At 39.2% G+C, this 25,821-nt stretch overlaps 3 protein-coding genes across 3 annotated transcripts in view; 2 read left to right on the top strand and 1 right to left on the bottom strand.

Annotated features, from left to right (window-relative positions):
- Positions 1-3,702, top strand: part of LOC117290598 — a 29,338-nt gene extending 25,636 nt beyond the window's left edge. Inside the window, exons 21-24 of the mRNA XM_033772057.1 lie at positions 51-293; positions 1,113-1,268; positions 2,280-2,471; positions 3,307-3,702. Coding sequence (XP_033627948.1) covers positions 51-293; positions 1,113-1,268; positions 2,280-2,471; positions 3,307-3,345 — 630 coding nt within the window. The 3' untranslated portion in view covers positions 3,346-3,702. The remainder of the gene's footprint in view (positions 1-50; positions 294-1,112; positions 1,269-2,279; positions 2,472-3,306) is intronic.
- A 3,474-nt stretch (positions 3,703-7,176) lies between these two features.
- LOC117290597 (trichohyalin-like) lies at positions 7,177-14,629 on the bottom strand. Its single transcript, XM_033772056.1, has 5 exons — positions 14,474-14,629; positions 11,621-13,362; positions 10,805-10,913; positions 10,188-10,257; positions 7,177-9,433 (listed from the first exon to the last, which is right to left on the bottom strand). The coding sequence occupies exons 2-5, from the start codon at positions 13,341-13,343 to the stop codon at positions 9,374-9,376; spliced, it is 1,962 nt and encodes a 653-aa protein (XP_033627947.1). The 5' UTR covers positions 13,344-13,362; positions 14,474-14,629; the 3' UTR covers positions 7,177-9,373.
- A 152-nt stretch (positions 14,630-14,781) lies between these two features.
- Positions 14,782-23,631, top strand: LOC117290596 (ribonuclease P/MRP protein subunit POP5-like). Its single transcript, XM_033772055.1, has 5 exons — positions 14,782-14,881; positions 17,081-17,226; positions 19,248-19,385; positions 21,660-21,743; positions 22,194-23,631. Exons 1-5 carry the CDS (start codon positions 14,862-14,864, stop codon positions 22,292-22,294), a joined length of 489 nt encoding a protein of 162 aa, XP_033627946.1. The 5' UTR covers positions 14,782-14,861; the 3' UTR covers positions 22,295-23,631.
- The last annotated feature ends 2,190 nt before the right edge of the window (positions 23,632-25,821 follow it).

The raw sequence follows: 25,821 nt of genomic DNA, 5'->3' as shown, positions 1-25,821 counted from the left end.
GATTAATTTGATGATGATGAACTTTTTTGTCTCCACTTTCTTTTCTCCAGAAAATTTACCCAGTCTATAGCACCAAATCAGCCCTGGTCTTTCAAGTGATTGGGTTGCCAATCAAGTACAAAATGGACCCCACTGGTCAGGGCCCTGGGACAGTCACGGACAAGGACGGTACAAGTCCTGTGTCTCTTACTAAGGACTCCAGACTCGGCTGGTGTGTCGTGCCGCTGTTTGATAAGGGTTGTGTCGCCCAGGGGATGTACATCCTACCAATATTCAAAGATGGTGGCAAGCTTGTAAGTAATTTATCTCTTTACTTAAAGACACTGGACACTATTGGTAATTGTCAAACACCAGTCTTCTCACTTAGTGTATCTCAACATAATGCATAAAATAACAAACTTGTGAAAATTTGAGCTCAATTGGTCGTCGGAGTTGCGAGATAACTATGAAAGAAAAAAACACCCTTGTCATACGAAGTTGTGTGCTTTCAGATGCTTGATTTCGAGACCTCAAATTCTAAAATTGAGGTCTCGAAATCAAATTCGTGGAAAATTACTTCTTTCTCGAAAACTATGTCACTTCAGAGGGAGCCGTTTCTCACAATTAACCTCTTCCTATTACTCGTTACCAAGTGAGGTTTTATGGTGATAATTATTTTGAGTAATTACCAATAGTGTCCACTGCCTTTAATTAAGTTTTCAATTACGTCTGTCACTATTTGAGCGGTTAGGATTTTCAGAGAAGGGGCTGAAGTGTGAGCATTATGAATTGAAGTAATAAACCTACATATTGTTCAAAATCCCTTCCAAATGTGATTTCTCTATTTCTAACCCTCATGCCTGATCCTACATGTATGTGTGTTATAAGTTGCATCCTCTGGAGGCTTTTTATATCAAAGTGAGTCTATCCTGTCTAAAGCCCGGTTCATCTGCGAATGCGCATGCGAAACAAATGTTGACGTCACATATTCGCAGCAAATTATTCGCAACAGTTGAGCTGTCTGTACTCCCATGCCAAATACACCACGTCAACAATGCAACATTCAAGATTCAAGTGGTAATGTATTTTGTGTGTTACTATGACGCAACTCTTTTATGTTTTTTTTGTTGCAGTCATTTTTAAAGGAGTTGTCGGCAGCCCCGGATTTGTACGGCTGGATGGTCAGTGCAATAAGCCGACGAACCATCACCCTGGATGGCAGCTTCTCTAGTCTCATTGTCAGGCTGTGGGACGGTCACTTTGAGAAAGGGGAGACGGTACCCCTCCCTGTGAGTAAAAACAGAATCAAATAATAAAACCCCTTGCATAAAGCGAAATGCTACACTTTGAGAAAGGGGAGACGGTACCCCTCCCTGTGAGTAAAAACAGAATCAAATAATAAAACCCCTTGCATAAAGCGAAATGCTACAGGGACTGTGAGGTCATGCTCTCGTTTTTTTGTGCACAAAGAACATCTTGGGTACAATGATTTGCTTCCTTTGATCCCAGCGCTTTTTGACCACAGTGAGAGTGCTCTATGAGTGTGTGACGTCATGTGCAAGGGGTCTATGTAAATATCTGTCTCTCCTTAACCAATTATTTCTTAAATTTGTAATAGTGTGATTTTTTCTCATTTTTTAGTTTTGGTATATTTTCCTGTAATTCGACCTAGTCTGGTAGCCATGGTTGATTTAAAGAACAAACCAATATTGAATGAGTGAATGGGAACTGATTGGTTAAAGTTTTAAAACTTACACCAGTCAGTTTCCTATATATATTTTTTTTATATATTTGATATCTGAAATAAAAAGTTGCATTCCCCTAAGGTGATCCCCTGGCTGTCGCTTCCCAGGTTGTATCGTAAACTTGGATGTTTTTCCCTGTTTTTCTATGGTTAGGGCATAAGGGTAACCCTTAAGTATGTGGGATCTCTGCATTTAAACACACTGGACACCTTGGGTATTTGGAAAAGACCGGTATTCTCACTTGGTGTATCCCAACAATTATGCATAAAATAACAAACCTGTGAACCTTTTGACTCAATTGGTCATCGAAGTTGCAAGACAATAATGAAAGAAAAAACAACCTTGTTATTGCTTTCAAATATTTGCGTACGAAATTACTTTCGTCAAAAAACTATGTTACTTCAGAGGGAGGCTTTTCTCATAATGTTTTATACTATCAACAGCTCCGTGTTACTCGTTACCAAGTAAGCTAGTTTTCATGATAATAACTATTTTGAGTAATCACCAATAGTGTCCAGTGCTTTTAAACGGACTTCATCAAATTTCTTTGGACAGAATGAAGACAAGTTTCTGAACGTGAACGATTTCAAGAAATTCGCTGCAGCAGCTGAGGAGAACAAGGGTCAACCTGTCTCTGACCTCATCATACAAACCCCGCCCTCGCAGGATGGAGCGCTGAGCGAGGCCTACTGGGAAGAAGAAGCCAAGTTTCAGGAAGTCATGAAGAAAACTTTCAAAGACCTCATAGTAAGTCTTTTATTGTCATGGCAAAGTGGTTTACAGTATCAAATTCAAGTTCTGGTGGTCAAGTCATCAGACTGCGGGTTTTGGTCCCCGGTCATGTCCTTGAGCAAGAAACTTTACATGTTAATTGTTTCTCTTTAACCCAGGGGTATTAAAGAGTACCTACGAGGGTAGAGGTTGATTTTGTGTTTGAAAAAGCCACTGGAGCACCACGGCAGCTAAGGGCTGTATACTCCCCCATAGGGAGCTGAGAAAGACTACAGGAATGTTATTGGCCCAGGAATGTTATCGGTATAGGAATGTTATTGGCCCAGGAATGTTATTGGCCCAGGAATGTTATTGGCCCAGGAATGTTATTGGCCCAGGAATGTTATTGGCCCAGGAATGTTATTGGCCCAGGAATGTTATTGGCCCAGGAATGTTATTGGTATAGGACTAGTTCTAACTTAGGACATAGTCCTACAAATTGCATGGATAGTCCTAAGTTAGTACGAGTAACTGGTCCTAACTCGAGATATAAGACTGGTCCTGAAATCCACCCCAGGGCACTAATGTAAAGTGCATTGAGACGTTATTGTGAAAAGCACTGTATTAGAACTAGTGATTATAATATCATGTAAGTATTTGGCAAGCAATGTTGTCATGGATGTTATCTTCCCAAGCTAAATGTACTCTTGTACCATCTCACTTTCCAATGGAAGTGCCCTTTGCAAAAACAAAATGGCCTCTTCTTTTCAAAGATGAAGTTTCAGGCTTCAAATGTACTGATCAACCCTTGAAACACAATTCCCCCTGAAAACTTCAACTGAACTTATTCCTTTCTTTTTTGTCTTTTTAGGACCAGATGTTTGAACAAGAGAACGCAATAGCACCATGAGTGATTGGAAAGTCACAACTTGTAAATAAAGACGTCTTTCAAAATATGCAGCAGTAAGTGCATAATTCTACACTTTAATGATACTTGCTAGCTAAGCTTGCCATTCCCCGAAAACTGTTTGAGTGAATATCAGTTTTCAGCTTTTCACTAGTAAATGATGAACCATTGAGTTTTAGGGACCTCTTCTCCCCACCCAGACCACACACATAGTGGAAGTTTATGATGAGCGACACAAGTTCTTGTTTCGTTGTTTGAATGGACTTGCACCAAGTTGTATGCTTTTTGGGGTGTCGTGGCCGAGCGGATAAGGGGACCGAACTCAAGCTCTGGTGTTACTGATCAGTAGAGTGTAGGTTTGAATCCGGTCATGACACTTGTGTCCTTAAGCAAGACACTTAACCATAAGCTTCTCTCCACCCAGGGGTAAATGGATACCTGTGAGGGCAGAGATGGTTTATGTGATTGATTAGCTTTAGTGTGCTACATTTTTGGCGGCACAGGCTGTATACTTCCCAGGAAGCTGAGATGATTTAAGGAATGATTTAAGGCCCAGTGACCAGGAGTAATAATGTTGAAGCGCCATGAGCGTCACTGCGTGACGGACCTGAGCGCTTTATAAGAAGCCACTATTATTATTATTATTTTATCAAATGGGACAAGAAACACTGTCGGGGTATGCAAATGTGCGGCCAGAAGCGACTGCGCCCTGATTATTTGTATTTGTGCTAGTTCATGCGAGCCAGCTGCTGGGTACAAAAATTTTGCTTTTAAAAGGCTGTGTGGACGCAGACCTCAAAATAACCCACGACACCACAGCAATAGACCCTTCCCATGAAATATGTAAATTGCACATAGCGCGTGCGCACTATGGTTTTGGTTGGCAAAATGAGGGAACATCGCGCTGTTTTGTACACGACTAATGGCTGCGTGAGGCAGACGCGATCGCGCATCTGCTCAGTGCACAACTCTATGGCGTTTGCCAACCAACAGGGTCTGTACGCATGCGTGAATGTAATAAGCATATTTCATGGGAAGGGTCCATTCACGACACCCGCAGCAATTTTTTTCTTCTTTTTAATATACAATGTTGGGACACACCATTTGAGAATATTGGTCTTTGAAAATTACCAAACGTGTCAAGTGCCTTTAATTATGTTGTTCGTAGTTTAGATTTCAAAGTTTAAATTACAATTTTGAAGCACCTTGAATCTCTTAAATCCATTGGACACTTTCGGTAAACAGTGTTTTCCAAAGGCCCACACTTCGTGTATCACAATTTACATGTAAAATAACAAACCTGCGAAAATTTAGGCTAAATCGATCATCGGAGGAAAATAACACGGAAACCCACCCTTGTTTCCGCACATTTCGCCATGTCATGACATGTGTTTACAGTAAATGCGTAATTCTCGCTATCGAGAATTGATAATTGTTTTAATGTTTTCTCAAAAAGTCAAGCATTTCATGGAATAATATTTCAAGAGAAGTCTTTCACCATTACCTTCTGTAAGCCCTGTAAGTTATTTGTAAATCTGTGAACTTTTATTATTTTTTTTCGGTTCCGAAAGTGTATAATGGCTTTAAAAGCTTGTTTTCTTCTTTTTTTGCATTTCTCTAACTCTTTACATATGTGGGTGTATATTTCAGATGTTATTAACAATAAGTATATATGACCGACAGTGTTATATTATAGAACAACTTTATCTTGTATAAATTGTTTATTTAAATGCAGGTTATAACTAAAGTGCATAAAATCACAAGGGTCAATTGTTTTCAGAAATATAAATAAGACTGTCCATTAAATGGAAAAGAAAATGTATTTTTTTTTTAAGTTCAAATGTTTTTATTCACATTCTCTGCAAGAAATGTTACCAATGTACAGGTTTTGTTCACAAAATATGAAGTTGAAAAGGCCCAGGGCAATACATGTACATATTGCAAGGGATTCCATCATATTTACATTATTATTAGGAATGAGCACTGTGGATACAAAATAACTACTTTAACAAAAATATATGTTGTTAAAATGCGCAGGACTATTAAGTTATCTATCATGTCTATGGGTGTGCGTGAAATCAGAAAATGGAGCTCCCTCTATTGTTTTGAGCGTAAAATCCCATTGGTGCCATTTTAGCAAGCATGTATATTGTTATATCATTGATAGCAATGGTCATTGTCTGCACTGATCTATTTTTGCACCATGCTTGCTAGAATGGCATCCCGCAATGCACACTTTACATTTCAACCCGAGTTGCCAACGTTTGCTTTATACCAAGATGGATGGGTTTTCACTTTTTATTTCAGGTATTTATCAAAATCTTCAACCGAAGGATTTGGTTAATTTTTGGTTGATATGTCACTGCTTACTTATTGACAAAATCTCCTAGGCCCATCAATTTCATAAATCCTGTATGTAAGCACAAAACCTTGCTAAGCACGAACAAAACTTGCTTAGAAGAAACAGGTGTTTCCAGCCAACGTTCTACAAACTTTACATTATTGTAATATTTGCCAGACAGCTTTGTGAGTTTGGGCCCTGGGGGCCAATGAATGGCTCTGCTTGTTTTTCTACAGTGCCGTTTAGTGTTTTGTAAGATTGTGTTTTTTTTGTGTAGTTAATAATAGACCTAACTGAAATCACAAAGTAAACTATGTTAAGTCTTTCACATTTAGAAAGTTTTTTTTTAAACCGATTCAAAACTGAGTCTAAATAATTCTCTTTGACCTGGGCCCAATTTCATGGCTCTGCTTATACCACCCAATGATGCACTCACGATCACCATCCATCGCTTACTATGTGAAGAGAGCCTAGTAATGTGGAGTACAGGCGCGCACAAGCAAAAAATTCCTGCTAACCTGCGAAATACTGTGCTGAATTCCCTGCTTCTGTAATAAAGCCCTGATTCATTGCTTACGATCAGATCCATGAAATCGGGCACTGCTTATTTATCGAGCTATTAAATCCAATGTACCTACAGTGTATGTAAAGCATAATGCACACATCCCAAATCATTTTCATAAAACTTGTCCAAAAAAAGCCCCAGTGTTTATCCTGATTATTCTATGTAATTCAATGCACACAAATATGAATACAAATTGAATCTTAACGTTTTGTAAAGCTGGGAGAAATTAATTACTTCGCTTTCACATACTTTTTAAAAAATCATTTTGGTTTCAATTCATCAGAAGTACAGGTTAATTGAATCAGAGTTAAGTATAAATAAATTCACAGAAATTCTTGAAGTATTCACAGATTTAGATCAGTCTATTAATTTGCAGAACTTTGGTTTAATGTTCCTTATTATGTCATTATTATTCTATCTTCTCCATTTTTTTAGGTTTTGAGGAGGAAGTAAATATGCTACCATATCTTGTTAGAATCAAACAAATTCTGAAACGAAACCGAAAAAAATTCAAACAACTTTGTTATAATTTGGTTTCCACCAGTGCTCACTCCTCATCTGTTTTTCAAAGGAAAGGGCAGGGGACCAGTGATGGATTTCACAGTTAAAGGCACTGGACACTATTGGTAATTCCTCAAAATAATTCTTTGCATAAAAACTTACTTGGTAATGAGTAATTGGGAGAGGTTGATAGTATAAAACATTGTGAGAATCGACTCCCTCTGAAGAAACATTGTTTCTGAGAAAGAAATAATTTGTCACTAAAAAAAACAAAATATTTGAATTGAATAAGAGACCTCAGCTGAGGTTTCGAAATCCAGGCATCTCAAAGTGTGTGCCAAGGGTGTTTTTTCTTCCATTATTCTCTCGCAAATTCGACGACCCATTGAGTCCAAATTTTCACAGGTTTGTTATTTTATGCATATGTTGAGATACACCAAGTGAGAAGACTGGTCCTTGACATTACCAAAGATGTCCAGTGTCTTTAAGACTAGTCTTACTTAGGACTTAGGAATATCTTTGTTAAATCGACCTAAGGGGACATTATACCTTCCTTTTATACACTTGTTTGGGGATAATACAAAGTACATTATTAGTACAAAAGGTAGGTGATGGAATTGTGCCTTTGATGATACAGGCATAGAAATTGGCACTCAATCAGCAAAGAAAAATCATGAGAAAGATATTTGGCTAGAATGCCATTCATTGCAGATTTGTCTTTTGACAAAAATCATAGACCTTTCTGTTATAATGTCACAACCCGAGATGTTGGGAAACCTATGGGAAGTCATAAATGCAAAGCAAAAACAGATAGCCACAGTTTGTAAAAATCTTTGACAAAAAATTGATATCCAAAAATAGTGCTGAATTTGTTGCGGCCGTCCATGCAAACCAGCGTGGTTTCTTTTTCAACAATAGAAAGGTCTGTAGGTAGAGTAACAAACAATGGTAGCCGTTTTAGATCCTTCTGAAAGTTGCTTGTTGTTCTAATTTACCTTTATTTTTGCAAAGGGCAAATCTGCAATGGCCCGCAATGATCATTAAAGGCGCAGTTCCTCCAAATATTTGCCCTACTGCCACACTGCAGAGCTCCACCTTTGGTGCAAAATCCACAAGAACGCAGGACTTAAAAAAAAACTCAAAATATTTACAAGACCAGAGTTGCGGATTCAAAATGAGATAAAAACTTCCGTACACCGTTTTCATTTAAATAAATACTACATAATGTAAGAGAAGCTTCCCCTTGTTTGTCTTTTATACTTCGTTACTCGACAGAATTGAAAGGTTTTTATTAAACCCAGCGTCAACATTCCAACATAAATGTTTTATTACTACACAGTTCGGTTTTGTGATTCTATCAACAAATACATTTTGACTTGTTTGGTCTTGAGTTTACTATGCTTATATCACTGGCCTCCGGCCTGTGGTCCGGGAAAAAAACCTTTGATCTCTGCACTGTACATGTATATTATGTTGTCTAAAATAGTTGAACAATTTTTTCCAACTGCTAGCTGCCCATACAAAATGATAGCCAGTTATCATAAACCTTACAAAAGTACTCTCCTCAAAAACTACATTGTAGTTACAAATCTTCTTTAAGTAGGAACGCATTTGAGAAATGTATTAATAAGCCCGGTTCACAAAATCGCAATGAATATTTCGCAACAGTTGAGTTGTGCTCAACTATCTTGCCAATATCGCAGCGAAAACAGAGATGTGACGTCAAGTTCACGTCGAATTCGCTTTGCATTCGCAGGAAGTATGAACCGGGCTTTAGGCTACCTTAAAATTCTGCGAAGCATGAATTTTAAATTCAAAAATTCATACAAATGATGACAAACACAATGGCAAGCTTGGAAGTTTGGAAATTGATATTTAAAAAAAAATGTTTAAAAAAAGTAGAAAAGAGTACACTAAGCTTCTAATATTTGCTAACACAAGTTTGCACAAAGCTAACTAAAATCCTGAGTAACCTACAGACTTAAAAAAATAATGTCACAGCTAACTTTTTAAAACCCACTACATTATCTGCAATCTACATGTAAACAATATGGGGCCGTAATGTCTACCTTGAGTTAGATACAAGTATGCATTCAGCTGCCTTTATAAAAAATGTCGCAAAAAAACCATTTGTGGACAAAAATTTGAAGTTTTGATTCCGTCAGCACAACACATCACAGATTAATCAACAGAAAATCTCATCATTATGTTGTAACCAAAGAAGGGTTGTTTTGTACATTTTCTGTCCTAGAATACTGTACAAGAAATCAATGTTTTGCTTTTAAAATGCAGATTCAAAGTATGCTACACTGATCGTAAAGAGTATTAGACATGATTGGGCAAAGGTAGGTCGAAACATTGTACCGGTATATCCATGCAACCTCAAAAACCATAAGTCCTAAAACTCAACTTCATCTTCAAATTGGAAACCTTTGGACGGTCTTTTTTCACAGTTCTCGCCAGTAGTGCGAGTGCTCAGACCTACGCGCGCACTACTGAGCATGTTGCACGCGCAAAAAAGGCCCGCTGTCTGCTGCCGCCAGTGTCTCAAAAGCCTCCAATTGATCCCGCTCTGAGGTGTGATTTTGACAGGTGGGAAATCTGGAAAAACGTTAATCCTATACCTAGTATCTATGAAGGCCGAGACTCCTTTGGTATGCTATGCCATCGCCTCTCGTTGCTTGCTGTAAACAGAAATTTCAAAGAATTATTTTAAAGATGGACACTAGTAGCTGACCGAGCGGTTAAGAGCACCGAATTCAAACTCTGGTGTTTCTGATCAGCAGAGTGTGGGTTTGAATCCCCAGCCGTGACACTTGTGTCCTAAAGCAAGACACTTAGCCATTGCTTCGTCCTTCGGATGGGACGTGAAGCCCATCGGTCCCATGTGTTGTGTAACACGTGTAAAAGAACCCAGTGCACTTATCGAAAAAGAGAAGGGGTTCGCCCCGGTGTTCCTGGCTGTGGCTGCATGATTTTAGGTTGCACTCCCACTTTTTCAGTTTGCACTCCCACTTTCCATATTCCTGGCCAAGACACTGGCGCCATAGCACCTTGTAAACCCTTATAACATAATTGGGTCCCAGAATCCATCTCTGCAATAACCTATCTTTCTGAAAGTTTCTATATACTCAGCGCCTTGAGTACCTTGTTTGGTAGATATGTGCGCTATATTAGACTTAGTATTTCTTACAATAAGTTTGTATTTTATCACACTGAGACCAGCTGGATCCATAGGGACTATCATGCCTGGAATTTCACGGAGGCCCATGGCCTTTGTGCCCCTTCAACAGTTTCCCATAGACTTTGAGATTTTCTAATGGAAGTGGCCTTTACAAAATGAAAAATGGCCATGCTCTCTCAAAGATGAAACTAAATGCTTGCCATGAGGTCTGTGAATGGTACATTCTGTCAATTCGATTTTCCAATGAAACCTACCTTATTGATCTGTCGATGTCTATCTCTGCTGACTATTTCTTCAATTATTTCACCATCTCCCCTCACAAGCCTGAAAGCAAAACCAAGTCAATGTGTTAGAAGAGTTACTTTTCCCAACTTGTGAAACCTTTTGTGAAAACTCACTGAACACTCTAATTTACAAGAGCAGGACTTCAACCTTCGATCTCCGGATTAAGGCTCTATGCCAACTGAGCTATCTAGCCCCAATGTGAGCAGTCTCCCTATTTGGTCAATATCTTTATTCAGTGGGGTTTCAGTCAGAAGCCCAAAACTGTAACTGCCATACAAACAGGGACTACACCGAAGTATGACACAACGTCACGCCTGTATGCTTTGTTTTTGAAAGGGCAAAGGCACCAAGGCAATCTCTCCTTGGTAAAGGGCACCCTATGAGGAAAATGTTAATTTCTACTGAAGCATTTCAATGGCACTCGGGAGGCAATTGCCTTTGTTGCCTCCGTGAAGTATCAGGCCTGCAACCTGGGACGTCACAGTAAAGGGGTCAAGGGTCAACTTAGAGGGATGCGACTCTGTATCAAATAATAAGTAGTAGTAATAAGTTATAACCCACAGAAGAATGTGTTTAGACAGGTTACCTGTGTCTACCAGTGTCTTCATCATAGACCCTCCGTGTGCGACTCTGCTTCCGCTCGTATTCTTCCTTGGTCATTGGTGCCAAGATGCGGGGTGCTGCTTCTTGAACACCTACATTTGAGGAGCATTCAGAATTTATGGTTAAACAGTGGAAGTTATTGATACAAATATAGTGTCGTACAAAAAAAGTAATCAAATCCTTTAAAAATAATTATTAGCATAAAACGTTACTTGGTGGCCAGTAATGGGGAGAGTTTGATAGTATAAAACATTGTGAGAACTGGCTGCCTCTGAAGTGGCGTCGTTTTCGAGAAAGAAGTAATTTTCCATGAGATTGATTTCAAGACCTCAAAGTTAGATTTTGATGTCTCAAAATCAAGCATCAGAAAGCACACAACTGCTTGTGACAAGGGTGTTTTTTCTTTCATTACTATCTTGCAATTTCCGACGACCAATTTTTCACAGGTTTGTTATTTTATGCATATTTTGAGATACACCAAGTGAGAAGACTGGTCTTTGACAATTACCAATAGTGTCCATCTTTTAACAGTGGAAAATAATGACCTTGTTTTAGGCAAACCACTTTGGGTATTTTTTATTACAAACCTACATGTATGAAACCAAACTGAGACTGGTTCTTTTTGTCTCTTGGGAACCTGACCAAAGAGGCAGCCTTTTCATGCAAAGCCAACAAATTGAGTAGTAGGCCTAGTTGGGGCGGCACGGTAAACTGACCACAAGTCGCACCAGTCACCAAGGCTTAATCCAGTGACTGTTTTTTCCAAGACAAATTCTTAAATCTAGTCTAAAAGCCTCACCTGATGCTAAATTTAGTAGCTTCGCCTGAATGTTTGAGATCTTGGGAACTTTAGGCTCCTTGCTCCGTCTCTCCCTTCGCTCTTTGTGTCTTTTCTCCTTACTTTTTTTACTACGATGCTCTCTCCGTTCCTTCTTTTTCTCTTTCCTCCTCTCCAGCTTTTCTCTCCTTTTGCGTTTCTCCTTCTTCAGTTTGGCTCGTTCCTTCTCCTTTGCCCGTTCCATCTTCTTCTTCCTCCTCTCTCTGCTGTCTGATTTTATTTTAGCGGGAGACGGTGATGAGTGGGCTGTCCTTCTCGAGTCGACTTCCAAGCTTTCCATTTTGTGGTGTTTCTCCGCGTAACTGCTTTCTCTGACTGAATGTCTACTGTTGCCATCTTCCCTGGAGTTCTGTCTCCTATGAGAAGCTTGATGATCCCTGGGATCATCAGGAGCTTTCCTGCCGGGCTCTTCGGCGGGTTCCCATTCCCAGCACCCTCTTTCCGTACTGAAGTACTCTCGTCCAGCAGTACACACCGGCATTTCTTGCTTCACCCTCTGACGTTCCGTCTCCTTGCTGGATCTGGCCTTGCTCCTCGAGTGCACCTCTGCAGGACTGACTCTTTCATGAAGTACTCTTTCATGATCGTAGCCTTTCTTTGAAACTTCCATCAGCTTCCTGCGATCCCTCTCTCTACTAGATTTGTTTCTGGATCTATAATTTGCCGTTTTATGAGCAGTGCTGGAAGCTTTGGGTACTGCACGTTTCTTTTTAGGAGGAGCATCACCGCCCTTGTATTGTTCCTCTTCTCTCTGTCTGGAATTTGACCCCTCATTCCTTGGCATTTCCTTAAGCCTGTCGTAGTACCTTCTGTCTTTTTCAGATTGGCTCCCATCTCTTTTGACGTCCTTTTCCCTGTGGTTGTTCTTTCTACCAGAGTCATCCCTTATGGGCTCTTGGTCTCGCCGGAGCTCACGGTCAACACGGTGCCTTTGTGTCTTGTCCTCGATCCGACCTCTAGAATCTCTATAATGTATTTCTTGACTATAAGATCTCCTCGCCACCTCTGTATGTCTGGAGCTTCTTGGCTTATCCTCTACCTCTCTCTTTTTGTGTCTGATTTCTTCCGGACTCTGGGCAACCATCCCGCGACTTTTCTCTCGTCTCTGCTGAAGTTTCTTTCCCCCCTCGTGAACTTTTCTACTAGAGTTTTCATTCTGGTTGTTAGACCTATGTTGCTGGCTACTTCTGTTATCCTTGGGCAAGTCCTTCGAGGAAAGGTTCTTTTTATGCTGATTTTGTGAATTATGCTCCGGCTCTGAGTCGCTTGAACTATCAGAGCTGGATGAACTACTGCTACTACTATCGCTACTGCTACTGCTACTTGAACTTGAAGGCACCGTGGTACTCTTCCAACTATTGCCGTCCTCGCTCGATTTTTTCTTTGTTTTCTTCCTGGAATAGGCCTTCGGAATGTTTGACTCGGGTGACGATTCCACCTCGCTACCACTACTCAGAGAAACTGAATACGGTCTCTTGCGATACATCTTTTCCTTTTCACGGTCGACGAGCGTCTGGACCTGTTCACTGTCATTCTCGAGACGGGCGTATGCCTTCGGGACGGCGGTGGCCGGGGAGGAGCTCCTGGAGGAGGAGGCTGAGGAAGAGCTGTCATCTGAGCTGGAGCTTTGACGTCGATGGCTGGTCATGATTACAACATTACTGTTAAGCGGCGATGATTTCATTTAACATCACACAGAGGAACTGCAAAAAAATTTAAGAAAGTTAAGTTGACTCTAGGCTACAACAATGTAGTGAGAAAACTCAACTCATACAAACATGAACATATGTACCTTAAATTAAAAACCATTTACAGTAGATAACAGACAAACATTTGACTTTGAAGTATAAATTTAAACCTTGTTTGTTAACCTCTATATTATATGTTTTTCCTTTGTATAAGGTCAAATGCACCCTTTCACTTTGTTTGGAAAGAAAAGCTACCAATAAAAAACTCAACGAATAATTTAGCCTATGTTCCTCATGACATTTCTAGCACACAAAAAAACCTGTACCCTGAGACCCAGCAGCCGTGTTTGAGGCTGAAATACTCAATCTACAGACTTTTAAGCTTTCTATGAAGTTAAACACTCACATTATTTACCGTGAGTTGACCCAGATAAGCGATAGACCAAGTAAGGGTGTTGTTTTGACATATGCGGTTGTATTGTAAGACTCGACCGCAGCAGATATAAAAAATAATTTAAAGTCGCACTACACCATCCCAGTTTGAGTTTAGTTCCCAGCGAGAACTGCTACAGGGATTACTTTACACAAGAAACAAAAACCGTGGGGGACTACATTGTACACAGCGCATCCAGACATCGGAAACCAAGAAGAAGAATTCATTGAATTTTTTAATCTTATATACAAATCAGAATCATGAATGTGTTTAAAGTGGCTTCTCCGTTCCGTAACAACTACAGACTACGTACCGAATACTCTGTTACTGTGCACTGTTAGTTGCGATAACGTAACCCTCCAGCCGACAGTCGTAACGTAACTTACGCTATCCCAACTCACTAGTAGTAGTAGTACTACGTAACTCTGGCTCTGAGACTGAGGGCTTTTTTCACACATTTATTTACCAGAGCCTTTATATAAAATCAACTTTATTTTTTTTTTAGAAGTTTCACTACATTTTTTACATTACATTACAATTTAAATTACAGGAAGGGTCTTAAAAAAAAGCCTAAAAAAAAGCACTGCTGCAATTATGAATTAAGCCACACACAAACATTGACAAAGATAGTCACAATTTTTTCTTAATATGTATTTGAGTTGGGACATTTTCATGTTGAAGATATCAACTTACTCTTTTAAAATCAGGTCCTTTTCAACTTCGGAATATAAGAGGTCATCTATCGGTATGTATTTTATAAAATCTGCTTTATATCTTAAGGGTAATTCTGCGTTAAAATTGTTGGCTTTCTTCACCACTTTCTTTCATGTTCCCTGCGGTATCAATGTAATAAAGCGAAGCATAAATCCAGTAGTCTGGTACTCTGTCCAAAATTGTGTGTTGAAGATACGGCGAGAATTAAGATACCAACACAAAATAACAAGAGTCGATTTGAGCAATTGAGGGCGCTGTTTAAAAAAGTAAAGTCATACAAGCATTTTCCTGCTTACTGGTTTACCATTGCGCGGATTTTTCAAGTTTAAGTCGTTCTAATCTTGACTGTATTCGTGCGATTAAAAAGATGGTGCGACTTAAAAATAGGTAGGTTCTTAATGACAGTTTATTACATGCTAATACTATTGTTATCGTAAATTATTTGGCAAATGAATGCACAGTTTCTTTGGAAGAGGGGAACAGCAGAATTACAATACTTATTATACTTACATGAATATATATACTATTACTATATAGACCGATCCAGTACGTAGGCTCCGCCCACGACGCACGTGTGAGCAAGAACAGTGGGGCTCTCCAATGCCTTTCTAAGTTTCTGCACAACTCTGCTGTGCGAGCCAACCGTCGTACGCGCCTGCATGTCTGACCTTAGTGTCGGACCTTTGTTGCGTTGTGATAGGTCAATACGCAATGGGGCGGAGCTTAATGGATCGGTCTATTACTTAGTTGGATTAACTTCTAATAAACATTTTCTTGTTAATAAACTAGGGGGATGACATCATTGGTGGGCAATGTCAATGTGCGTTATTCAGGATGTCCGACAACTCGTCCGTCGGACAGCTCAAGTGTTCTGACAACTCGACGGTTCAGACAATTCGAATTTGAGACAACTTGCCGGATGACCGAGAGACAAGCTTGTCGACCTCCGTTACTGACATGTTTACACGAATTTACTGTAAATTCTAACCCTTACCCTAACCCTAAAACACTAAAAAAAACCTAACCCTAAAACGCCTCCCCCTTTCCGGCGCTGTGCCTGTCATGGCCATCTCATCTGTCGACGCAAATGGTCCTAAGTCGAGTTGTCTGACTGTTGATAAAACCGTCCGTTGAGTTGTCCGAACGGTCGAGCTGTCTCAACCGTCGAGCTGTCCGAACGGTCAAGTTTTCCGACGGACAAGTTGTCTGAACACCCCCATTAGTAGGTGCGCATTTTAGGCGAAGCAGCGTTTACACGGAAACGCAGTGTTTACACGGAAACCTAGCTTGGCACAGTCGCCAATTGTGACGTGCGTGCAAGGGTTCAATAGTAATCATTGCTGTTAATAGTAATGTCAATAGCAATATTAGATTTACTAAATGATAATTTTTTTCCCACTTCAGTCTTCTTGACAATGTTATCTTGTGGCGAGGCTCTTTGGATCATGAGCAGTGGGTGAATTTTAATCTAATCAAAATATTTGTGTGCTCTTTTAAATGTATTTCTGTCACAAATTTGTTGCCTGTATGTTTAGATATTTTATATTTCATTTTGTTGTTGTAATATAGGGGCCTAAATATTTCGAATGACTCTTTTTGTAAACTTTACATTTCGGCTTTTATTAGCCGCTGTATTGCAGTGTTTTAGTAAACCATGAATAGTAATAATAATAATAATAAAGGCTTTTCTATTTCCATAGAACTTTCTTTGTTGTTGACTTTTATAAATAGCCTGTACTTTACTTATAGGAACGTTACAGAATTGGTAAGAAGAAAAAAATCGTGAAGATCACAGATTTACATAAAACTTACACGGTCTAATGATGATGATAGTTGAAAACATCCCTTGAAATATTTCTGTCTGAAATGTCATATTTGATGAGAAATAAATAATCTAACTTCGCGTTTGGAGTTTATCGCTGAGGGTGCATTTTATTCATTTTTGTTTTGGCATTGATTCAATGCAGAATTTGTCATCGGTTTTTCACTATTCTCTTGTGACCCAGATGGCCGATCGATCTAAAACTTCTACAGGTTTGTCAGTTTATGTATATGGTGGATTACATAAAGTGCTTACACTGCCAGCAGATGTTTTGTTAGCAAAAACCAATTCTGTAATTTATTAAAAACTCTGTGGAAAAATATATCTGGATAGTTTTTGGATCATTGTTTTAATTTTGTGACTAGCTTCCTTTAAATTAAAGGCAAATAATAGGTTTGTTGGGTTTTAGAACTGGTCGATTGGATTGTTTTAATAATATTCCTAGTAATCGTCAAAAAATTCCACAGCAAATATTACGTCTACACAGGAAGAACAATCCCTATAGTGGACACATCTTAACAATCTGAGTAACACTTCTCAGATTCAATTGTTGGAGCATATTAAACAAACATTTTTTATTTTGTTACCATCAAATACTGTTGTCATGGTTGTAGGCTTATTGCCATTAATTCTAAGAGTGATTACCAAACTTATACTTCCCTATTAAAAATGTTAAATAATTACTGCATAATACAGTGCTAAATAAGCAGGTCTACCATGTCCAAAAACAGAGGAAGACAAATCTTTTTCTTGCTTTTTTTCAGGTATTTTCTTTGTGAGATGGTGTTTGAAGATCCCAACAGTCGAGCGTTCTCAATTGTAACCCAGAATATTTATGCTGCTGTGAAATCCAAAGTACGCGACACCCACGGTGACTATGGTCTGGCCGCCATCTCCTGGGGATTGAGTGGTAAGGTTCCAGAGAGTTTTGCCAGGCCTGGAGTTTCACCTTTTAAAGGGCAAGGCCATTTCATTTTACAAAGGGCACTTCCATTGGAAAATCTGAAAGTCTATTAAGTAACTTTTGAAGGGGCACCAAGGCCAAGACCAGGGCAACGAAGGCCGTGACCTTCGTGAAATTCCAGGCCTGGGTTTTTTTATTTAAAAAAATGTACATCTCGTCGTCAAAGCTCACTGCTGTAAGGTCCAATTGAATTTTGTATTCATAACTGGGGCATTAACCCTGTAGATCATTCATATCTATTGTGGCTGAGTCATCATGGTGTGGGTTCGAATCCTGGTCATGACACTTGTGTCCTTGAGCATTACACTTAACTTCTCTTCACCCAGGGGTAACACCGTAAATAATGGACCCTTCCCATGAAATATGCTAATCACATTCACACGTGCGTACGGACCCTGTTGGTTGGCAAACACCATAGAGTTGTGCACTAAGCAGACACGCAATCGCGTCTGCGTCACGCAACCATTGGCCGTGTACAAAACAGCGCAATGTTCCCTTATTTTGCCAACCAAAACGTTAGTTCGCACGCGCTATGTGCAATTGACATATTTCATGGGAAGGGTCTATTGTACCTGTGAGGGCCGAGATAGGATATGATTGAATTAGCCGAGTAGCGCAATTTTTGTTGCAGAGGCTGTTTACTCCCCAGGGAGCTGAGATGGTTTAATGATTGAACATGTTGAATTAAATGGCCCAATGACCAGGGGTTTATGATGTTGGTATCGCTTTGAGAAGCCCTTCGGGTAAGAAAAGTGCCTTTTTACAATAATGTTTTCAGGTACTTTGCAAAGAGCTAAAATTGATCATACAGCAAATTAATCACAGTTAACCCCAATACAAACCACTGTGGTACATACTGACATCTCATCTTCAGTTCCACCTCTGGAAACCTGTTTCAAATCATGCCAGAGTGTGGGTTTGAACCTCGGTCGTGACACTTGTGTCCCTGAGCAAGACCCTTCCTATAAATTGCTTCTCTCCACCCAGGGGTAAATGAGTACCTGTGAGGGCAGAGATGGTTCTTGTGATTGATTTAGCTTAAGTGTGCTATATTTGGCAGCACAGGATGTATACTCCCCAGGGAGCTGAGATGGTTTAAGTTACCATAACTGCTTCTCTCCACCTGGGGGTAAATGAGCTGTACACTGTGAGAGCAGAGAGGGTTCTTGTGATTGATTTAGCTTAAGTGTGCTATATTTGGCAGCACAGGCTGTGTACTCCCCAGGGAGCTGAGATGATTTAAGTTACCATAACTGCTTCTCTCCACCCAGGGGTAAATGGGTACCTGTGAGGGCAGAGAGGGTTCTTGTGATTGATTTAGCTGAAGTATGCTACATGTACATATTAGGCAGCACGGGCTGCATACTCGCCAGGGAGCTGAGATGTTTTAAAGACACTGGACACCTTTGTAAATTTGTCAAAGACCAGTCTTCTCACTTGGTGTATCTCAACATATGCATAAAATAACAAACCTTTGAATTTTTGTATTAAGTTGGTTGTCGAATTTGCGAGAAGTTGTGTGCTTTCAGATGCTTGAATTCAAGACCTCAGCTGAGGTCTCAAATTCAATTCAAATATTCTTGTGAGAAATTACTTAACTAAGTTACTACAATGTTTTTTACTATCAACAGCTCTCCATTGCTTGTTAACAAGTAAGTTTTTATGCTTACGATTGTTTTGAGCAATTACCAATAGTGTCCAGTGCCTTTAAAGATTGAAACAAAATGGCCCAGTGACCAGGGCCCAATTTCATAAAGCTGCTTAGCACAAACATTTGCTTAGCATGAAATTTCTTCCTGACTGGACATGGTGAATAAAATTGAATTGTTTTGAGTTTTTTACACATTTTTTTTTAATATGTAAAAAGTATCTGAAAGAAATAATATGACACGAACAATCGAGTTTGTTTCAGAAACATTGATGCTTCCAAGATGACAGTATTTTATTTGATCTCAATTAATTTCCAGTGAGATACTTGAATTCCCACACGGGCCTTGTGATGATTAGAGTCCGTCGTCACCACCAGAAGATACTCGGCTCGACGTTGCCATTCATCACATCAATCGCAAGATGTCCTCTATCGTTAAGAACGATACACGTCTCAGGTAAAGTGAAATATCATCATTTTAAAAAAAATTTTTATTCAACATCCAACAGCGCAAGCAGCGATAACAGGATGGATAAAAAAATATTAAACATTATAAAAACAGTAAAATGTAACAATTAAGGAAAACAAAACATAAAATACACACATGGCAATAAAAATTTAAAAAAATTAAAAAAACAGACAAAAACGAAACATGTCTCTTGTAAAATCAAATGTCATCATTTTGGTTGTTTGTTAGAAGTAGAATACAATGATCCACACAAACACGCCTCTAAATTGCACGGTTTTCCTTTTACTTCGTTGACTAACACGGTCGGCCATTTATGGGAGTCATAAATGGCCGACCGTGTTAGTTCGCACAGTAAAAGGAAAACCACGCAATTTCAAGGCAAGTTTGTGTGGATCATTGTATTCTACTTTTAAAACATCTTTCCAACCATACGCATTTTATAAAAAACGGTTACAAACCCTTTTTATAGACCAACTCTTCCGATCCAAGGCAACGTGTTCCTTTAACCGATCGATGCTGACACTGTCCTGTTTACCATTGGTCTCAAGGAAGAAATACAGTACGCTTGATGACACTATTATGGTCCATTGTAAGGAGGCTGTAGGGGTTTCATCACAGCATCCAGTTGAACAAAAACATGAGTACATGTCGACAGTGCTGGCGGGATATGTGTGGTTTTGTGTTGTGGCCGAGGTGGAGTGGGTTGAATCTTTGTCATGTGTTGACAGAGGTGTTGAACGTAGTCGCTAGGATTTATGTAAGTCAGAAGGGCTCATACTGGGTACTACAAACATGGCAAATTGTTCTGGTAATGTAGTGGTCGTACCAAAAACAAGTTCTGCTGCAGAAGAGCCATTGTTTGCTTTAACCGCGGTACGAATACCAAGCAAATCTAGGGGCATGATGGGAAGTGTTTTAGTCCAGCCTTGGTTGTTGTGCGCTTGATGTAGCCATTCGACTAGACCATTTGTGGCAGGATGGTAAGAGCGACTAGACCATTTGCAGTGGGATGGTAAGAGGTGGTGCGAGTTCGCTTACAGCCAAGGATATTAGAGAGCGACGGAAAAAGGGCTGACTCAAACTGGCGACCACGATTGGTAGTAACTGTATCGCATGGTTAAAGGAACACACCAGTTTGCCTCGAAATTGCGTGGTTTTCCTTTAACTTTGCGAACTAACACGGTCGACCATTTATGAAATTTGACTCCCATAAATGGCCAACCGTGTTAATAGTCGATGGGGTAAAAGGAAAACCGTGCAATTTCGAGGCATGTTTGTGTGGATCATTGTGTTCTACTCTTACAGAATTTGTCTACCCATATTGCATTTTAACGGTTACAAACGCTTTTCAATGACCAACTCGACCGATCCAAGGCAACGTGTTCCTTCAAAGGCAACTGGTGTTGCATGTTGCAAATAATACAATGTACAACATGTTTTATAAACAAAATCAACTGCTGTTGCTTGACTTGGATATATAGCAATAAGTTACTTCATATAGGACCTATTGAACAATACACGTAGTATTTTTAATGGTTTTATTTACATGATTTAGGAAACAGCTGGTCTGGCCTTGGTTTATATAACTTTGTTAGTGGGCTTAAATTTTGAAATAATTATACTCTTACATGTAAGTTTTGCTTAGTTAATGCATTTCATTTTGCTGTTATGTGCTTTGAGGAATGTTTTATTCATAATGCGCTATATCAATACACTGTTTTCTTGTTCTTATTATTATATTTGTTTGTTGGAGTGTTTGTTTGTTGGTTGGGTTTTTTGTTTGTTTGGTTGTGGGGTTTTTTTTGCTTGGATGTTGGGTGGGGTATTTGTCTGTCTGTCTGTCTGTCTGTCTGTCTGTCTGTTTGTTTGTTTTTTGTTTTGTTTTTTGTTTTTTATGTGTAGGGTGTCATGGTCAATTGGTTTAGAGCATGGAATTCATGTTCTGGTGACTAAGTCATCGCGGAGTGTACAAGACACTTGAGCTTAAAACTATATAATTACGTCTCTTCACCCAGTTTAAAAGCGGCCGAGATAGGACATGTTAGATTCGCATCCATACATAGTAAGACCTGAAATTACACAGAGTCAATGACCATGCCCTCTGTTGCCCTTGTGTTGGCCTTGATGCCACATAAAGACTTTCCCTCAAACTTAAAGATTTTCCAATGAAAGTGCCCAATTTACAAAGTGAAAATGGCCTTGCCTGCATAGAAGTATGCCTTTTGAAGAAAAAAAAGATGACCGGAAATTTTCTTCTTTCAGGTACCATCCGTTCCTGCCAGAAGTTCCTTGTGAAGTTCAACAGGCAGCAGTTGGTTGTCTTACTGAGACAGTGCAAAACAAAGGGTAAGAGGCACACTGAATGGTTTGGGTACTTTTTGTAGGACTCAAAACAAAAGCGTGCACACATTTGCATTAAACTAGCAAGATAATGATGGTAGAAAGCGTCCCATAAAACATTACCTGCTGAGGTGCTGTAGATTTTGAGTTGACAATTTCACAAACGTAATTTTCGTCTCAGTGAGTCAAGAGAAGGGGTTCGCCCTTGTATTCCTGGTTTGATCGGCTGCTTATTGCGCCACAGCATTAACTTAAACCATTACTTGGTGCTATGTAAAAGGAGTTGGTCTCATAATTCAAATGAATTCCCACTTACCTTGCTGGAAAATACTGAATGTTGAAGTGCCTTGATTGTCACTGAGTGACTGATATGAGCGCGCTATATTAAATTGTTATGAATCCACTTTTAGTGTTTATTATTTTTTTGTAAGTTTTAAATCGATTCTCTCTCTCCAGAGGAACGGATACAAGTGAAAGAATCAATAAAGAAGTGTTCTGTGTTGGCGAAGGAGAAGAAATCACACAACACTGCTTCGGGGAACACAAGTTTCTCCTGATGTCCTACCATATCTTGCATCTCCTTGCCTGGGTGTACAAGCTCCAACAAGTAATGGTGCTTCAGGGAACATAACTTTCCCCTGATGTCCAACCATATCTTGCTTCTCCACGCCCAGGTGTACAAGTTCCAACAAGGATGGGTTGTGTAAGCAATGTGTTCATTGAATACCTTATTGTTCAGTGATGGCTTAAGGTTGCATCCAGCTTGAAAAGTTGAGAAAGTCTGAGGAATAGACCTATCCAGGTAAGATATGTGGTCGTTGGGCAATAGAAGGAAACACTTTATTGAGTTAAAGGGCTGACTTAATAGTCACTGTGGTCTGGTTGTTAGACTGCAGGACTTACAAAAAAGGTTGTGGGTTTGGATTCTACCAAGCTAACCCCTGATTTCACAATGACTAGAACAAGTATTGCCGTCTTGTTACTGAATAACAATTTCTTGATTTGTGCGAGTCCTAATCATGGACGGAAACCAATGTTTGTATGAGAGAGATTGGCTGTTGCCAGTTTAGCTCTTATATCCCCTCGAGGGAGTTTGCAGAGTTCCCTCATCAGGAAGATCGTTAAGACAGACAGAGATACCACTTTATGGAATACTACAGTGACACCTTACTCAGAAGAGCCAAGTCTTCAAGTTATGAGGCCAAACTGTCAAATGATCGCACGTTGTAGGTGAAACAAGTGTCATTACTGGGTGAGAGCATGACAGCTGAATGTAAAGTTGCGTGTGGACTTTTCAATATTAAGTCAGAACCTGCACATGTATTTCTTTACCATGTTCACTTAACATGATACGAAAATTTCTTTTTCTGAAGTAGTCTGTACATGTATTTTGTGTGAATATGGTTTAATTACATTAAATAAATAGTTCATCTAAAATTAAGTGGTCCATACATGTATAATATTTTTTTCTGACTGACTGTAAGCATTGTGCCAAAACAGTACACGTAGTTAGGCTTCTGGGTTATGCCGTCATGCCCTGGGCTTCTGGTTTTGCTGCTGCGCTAATGTGGTACTCAACAAAATATTACAAGGTTGGCAGGTCTGCAATTATGTACAAATGGTACAGGTATTTATAGACTTGTTATGGCTATGTAACGACAGCTTTGCTGATTTCTCTGAGGGTATTGAAATTTTAAATCAGACTAAAGAAGGATATCATGCCTGCTACCTCGTTGGTGGATTTTTCTTATGACATCACGGTCTGCATCTGTATGTCATACTAGAATACACTTTACACAAGGTGTTCATGCACGCTGCATTGTAAAGGCACTGGACACTATTGGTAATTACTCAAAACAATTAGTTAGCATTAAAACTTACTTGGTAACGAGCAATGAAGTAACGCAGTTTTTGAGAAAGAGGTATTTTCTCACTAAAATATTTGAATTGAATAAAGACCTTAGCTGAGTCTCACATTCAAGGCATATGAAAGCACACAACTTGTGCGATAAGGGCGTTTTTTCTTCCATTATCCTTCTCAAATTTTCGCAGGCTTATTTTTTTATGCGTATGTTGAGATACACTAAGTGAGAATGACCAGTCTTTGACATAAGGACTGTCAGGTTTTGATTGGAAATGAGTTAAAGTTAAGATAGATGAATTAAAGTTTATAATTCCATGTCCATGTCCATCATTACAATAGTCCATGGTTGTCAACAGTTTTTGACGCAGACGGTGAACAAATACGTATATGTAGCTGGTTTTGTCAAAGGGCTGAATGCGAGCGAGCATATCAAGCGCACAGCAGGCTGCCCTTGCAGCATGGGGTCCGGGGCCCGCCCAAGGGCCCCGTATATTTTATTTATTTCAGATGCTCTGTGGTGTGATCTGAACAACAAAGAACCAAGTAGCTGCTGAATTGTCGGCAGCCGGCGCTTCTGAACAACACTGCGACATTCCCCCAAAAAATCCTTCTTCAACAACCCTACCTAAATGCAGGTGCTAAAGCTTAAACAATTATATCTCTTTGACTCTTTCCTATCTATGGGCGAAAAATATTGCTACAAAAAGACAAAAGCTTTGAATAAATTTTTTACACCATGCTTTATTTTTCTGAGATTAATCCATTAATGAAACTAACAAGTTACCCAAGGATACTTCTTACTACAGTATCTGACTAGGAAATTAAATCGCTAAAAGATAAAGACGCTGAAACAACTGCCTCAGTGGTTTGATGTGAAATCTTTGACTTTAAAAATAAAACTTTACGTGACGTGCAGAAAAGATACCGATAATACTGTAATATACGAAAAACCAAAGATTTAGAAAAGCGTTATAAAAATCATTTCAGGAGACAGCATTCTAAGTCTTGCTTTGTGCTGTGATTGGCCAATAAACACTCAATAGTACCGGTTAACAACATGAACAAAGAAAGCAAGTGTTTTGTGGCACATCCCCCCCCCCCATCCCCTTTATACACAGTTACATATATTTCCACCAAATAAAAAGCTTGAAATAAACTCACATTTTGTTACTTGTTTTTCAGTGAATGGTTCAATGTGTAAAGCAGCTTTTGATCATATAAAGCAATTTGAGAATTATTTTGCCTCGAAGTAATGTGAATATATAAAAAAGATGTGTTTTATCCCCCAAAATTTGAATCTGAGAAACGTTGCTGGCTGATACGTTTCTGAAAAAAATGCTCCATCTTTAAATTCTTAAATGAAATTTTCACAGGTTAATTTTATTGTCTACTCTTTATAGGATTAAAACAATCAAACAGTTATAAAAACAAAAGGTTACTTGGCCTTAAATAAGTACATTAACAGGCATGATAGTTGACCCTGGAAAATAAGTAGGTGTTTCATTGAGGGCTGATTGACATTAATATGATTGTATAGGTTTTTATAGACTTCTACAATCGTACAGATTTTTCTGAGGGCGTACAAATCAGATGTCAGATAACAAAGTGAAGAATACCACCCCTGATCGGTTATAGCACAGGAACTATGCTTAAAGACAGTGGACACTATTGGTAATTGTCAAAGACCAGTCTTCTCACTTGGTGCATCTCAACATATGCATAAAATAATAAACCTGTAAAAATTCCGAGCTCAATTGGTCGTCGAAGTTGCGAGATAATAATGAAAGAAAAAACACCCTTGTCACACGAAGTTGTGTGCTTTCAGATGGTTGATTTCAAGACCTCAAATTCTAAATCTGAGGTCTCGAAATCAAATTCGTGGAAAATTACTTCTTTCTCGAAAACTATGTTACTTCAGAGGGAGCCGTTTGTCACAATGCTTTACATTGTATATTATCAACAGCTCCTCATTACTCGTTACCAAGTAAGGTTTTATGCTAATATAATAATTATTTTGAGTAATACCCAATAGTGTCCACTGCCTTTAACTATGTACATATTTTACAGCAAATAAAGCAAATGTCCAAAATTTAAACCGTGTTTTTTTAATTTACATCTTTAACGTTTGTTTTTCTCCCAGTAGAAGAGGGATCACTACCTGTACTTGATGGTTTTCACCCCACCAACCAGTTTGGTTTGGTTTTTAGTTTGTACACCATA

This window comes from Asterias rubens, chromosome 5, assembly GCF_902459465.1.
Source record: "Asterias rubens chromosome 5, eAstRub1.3, whole genome shotgun sequence".
Taxonomy (NCBI): Eukaryota; Metazoa; Echinodermata; class Asteroidea; order Forcipulatida; family Asteriidae; genus Asterias; species Asterias rubens.
The sequence above is the reverse complement of the archived record's forward strand: the minus strand, read 5'-3'. Positions and strand labels throughout refer to the sequence as shown.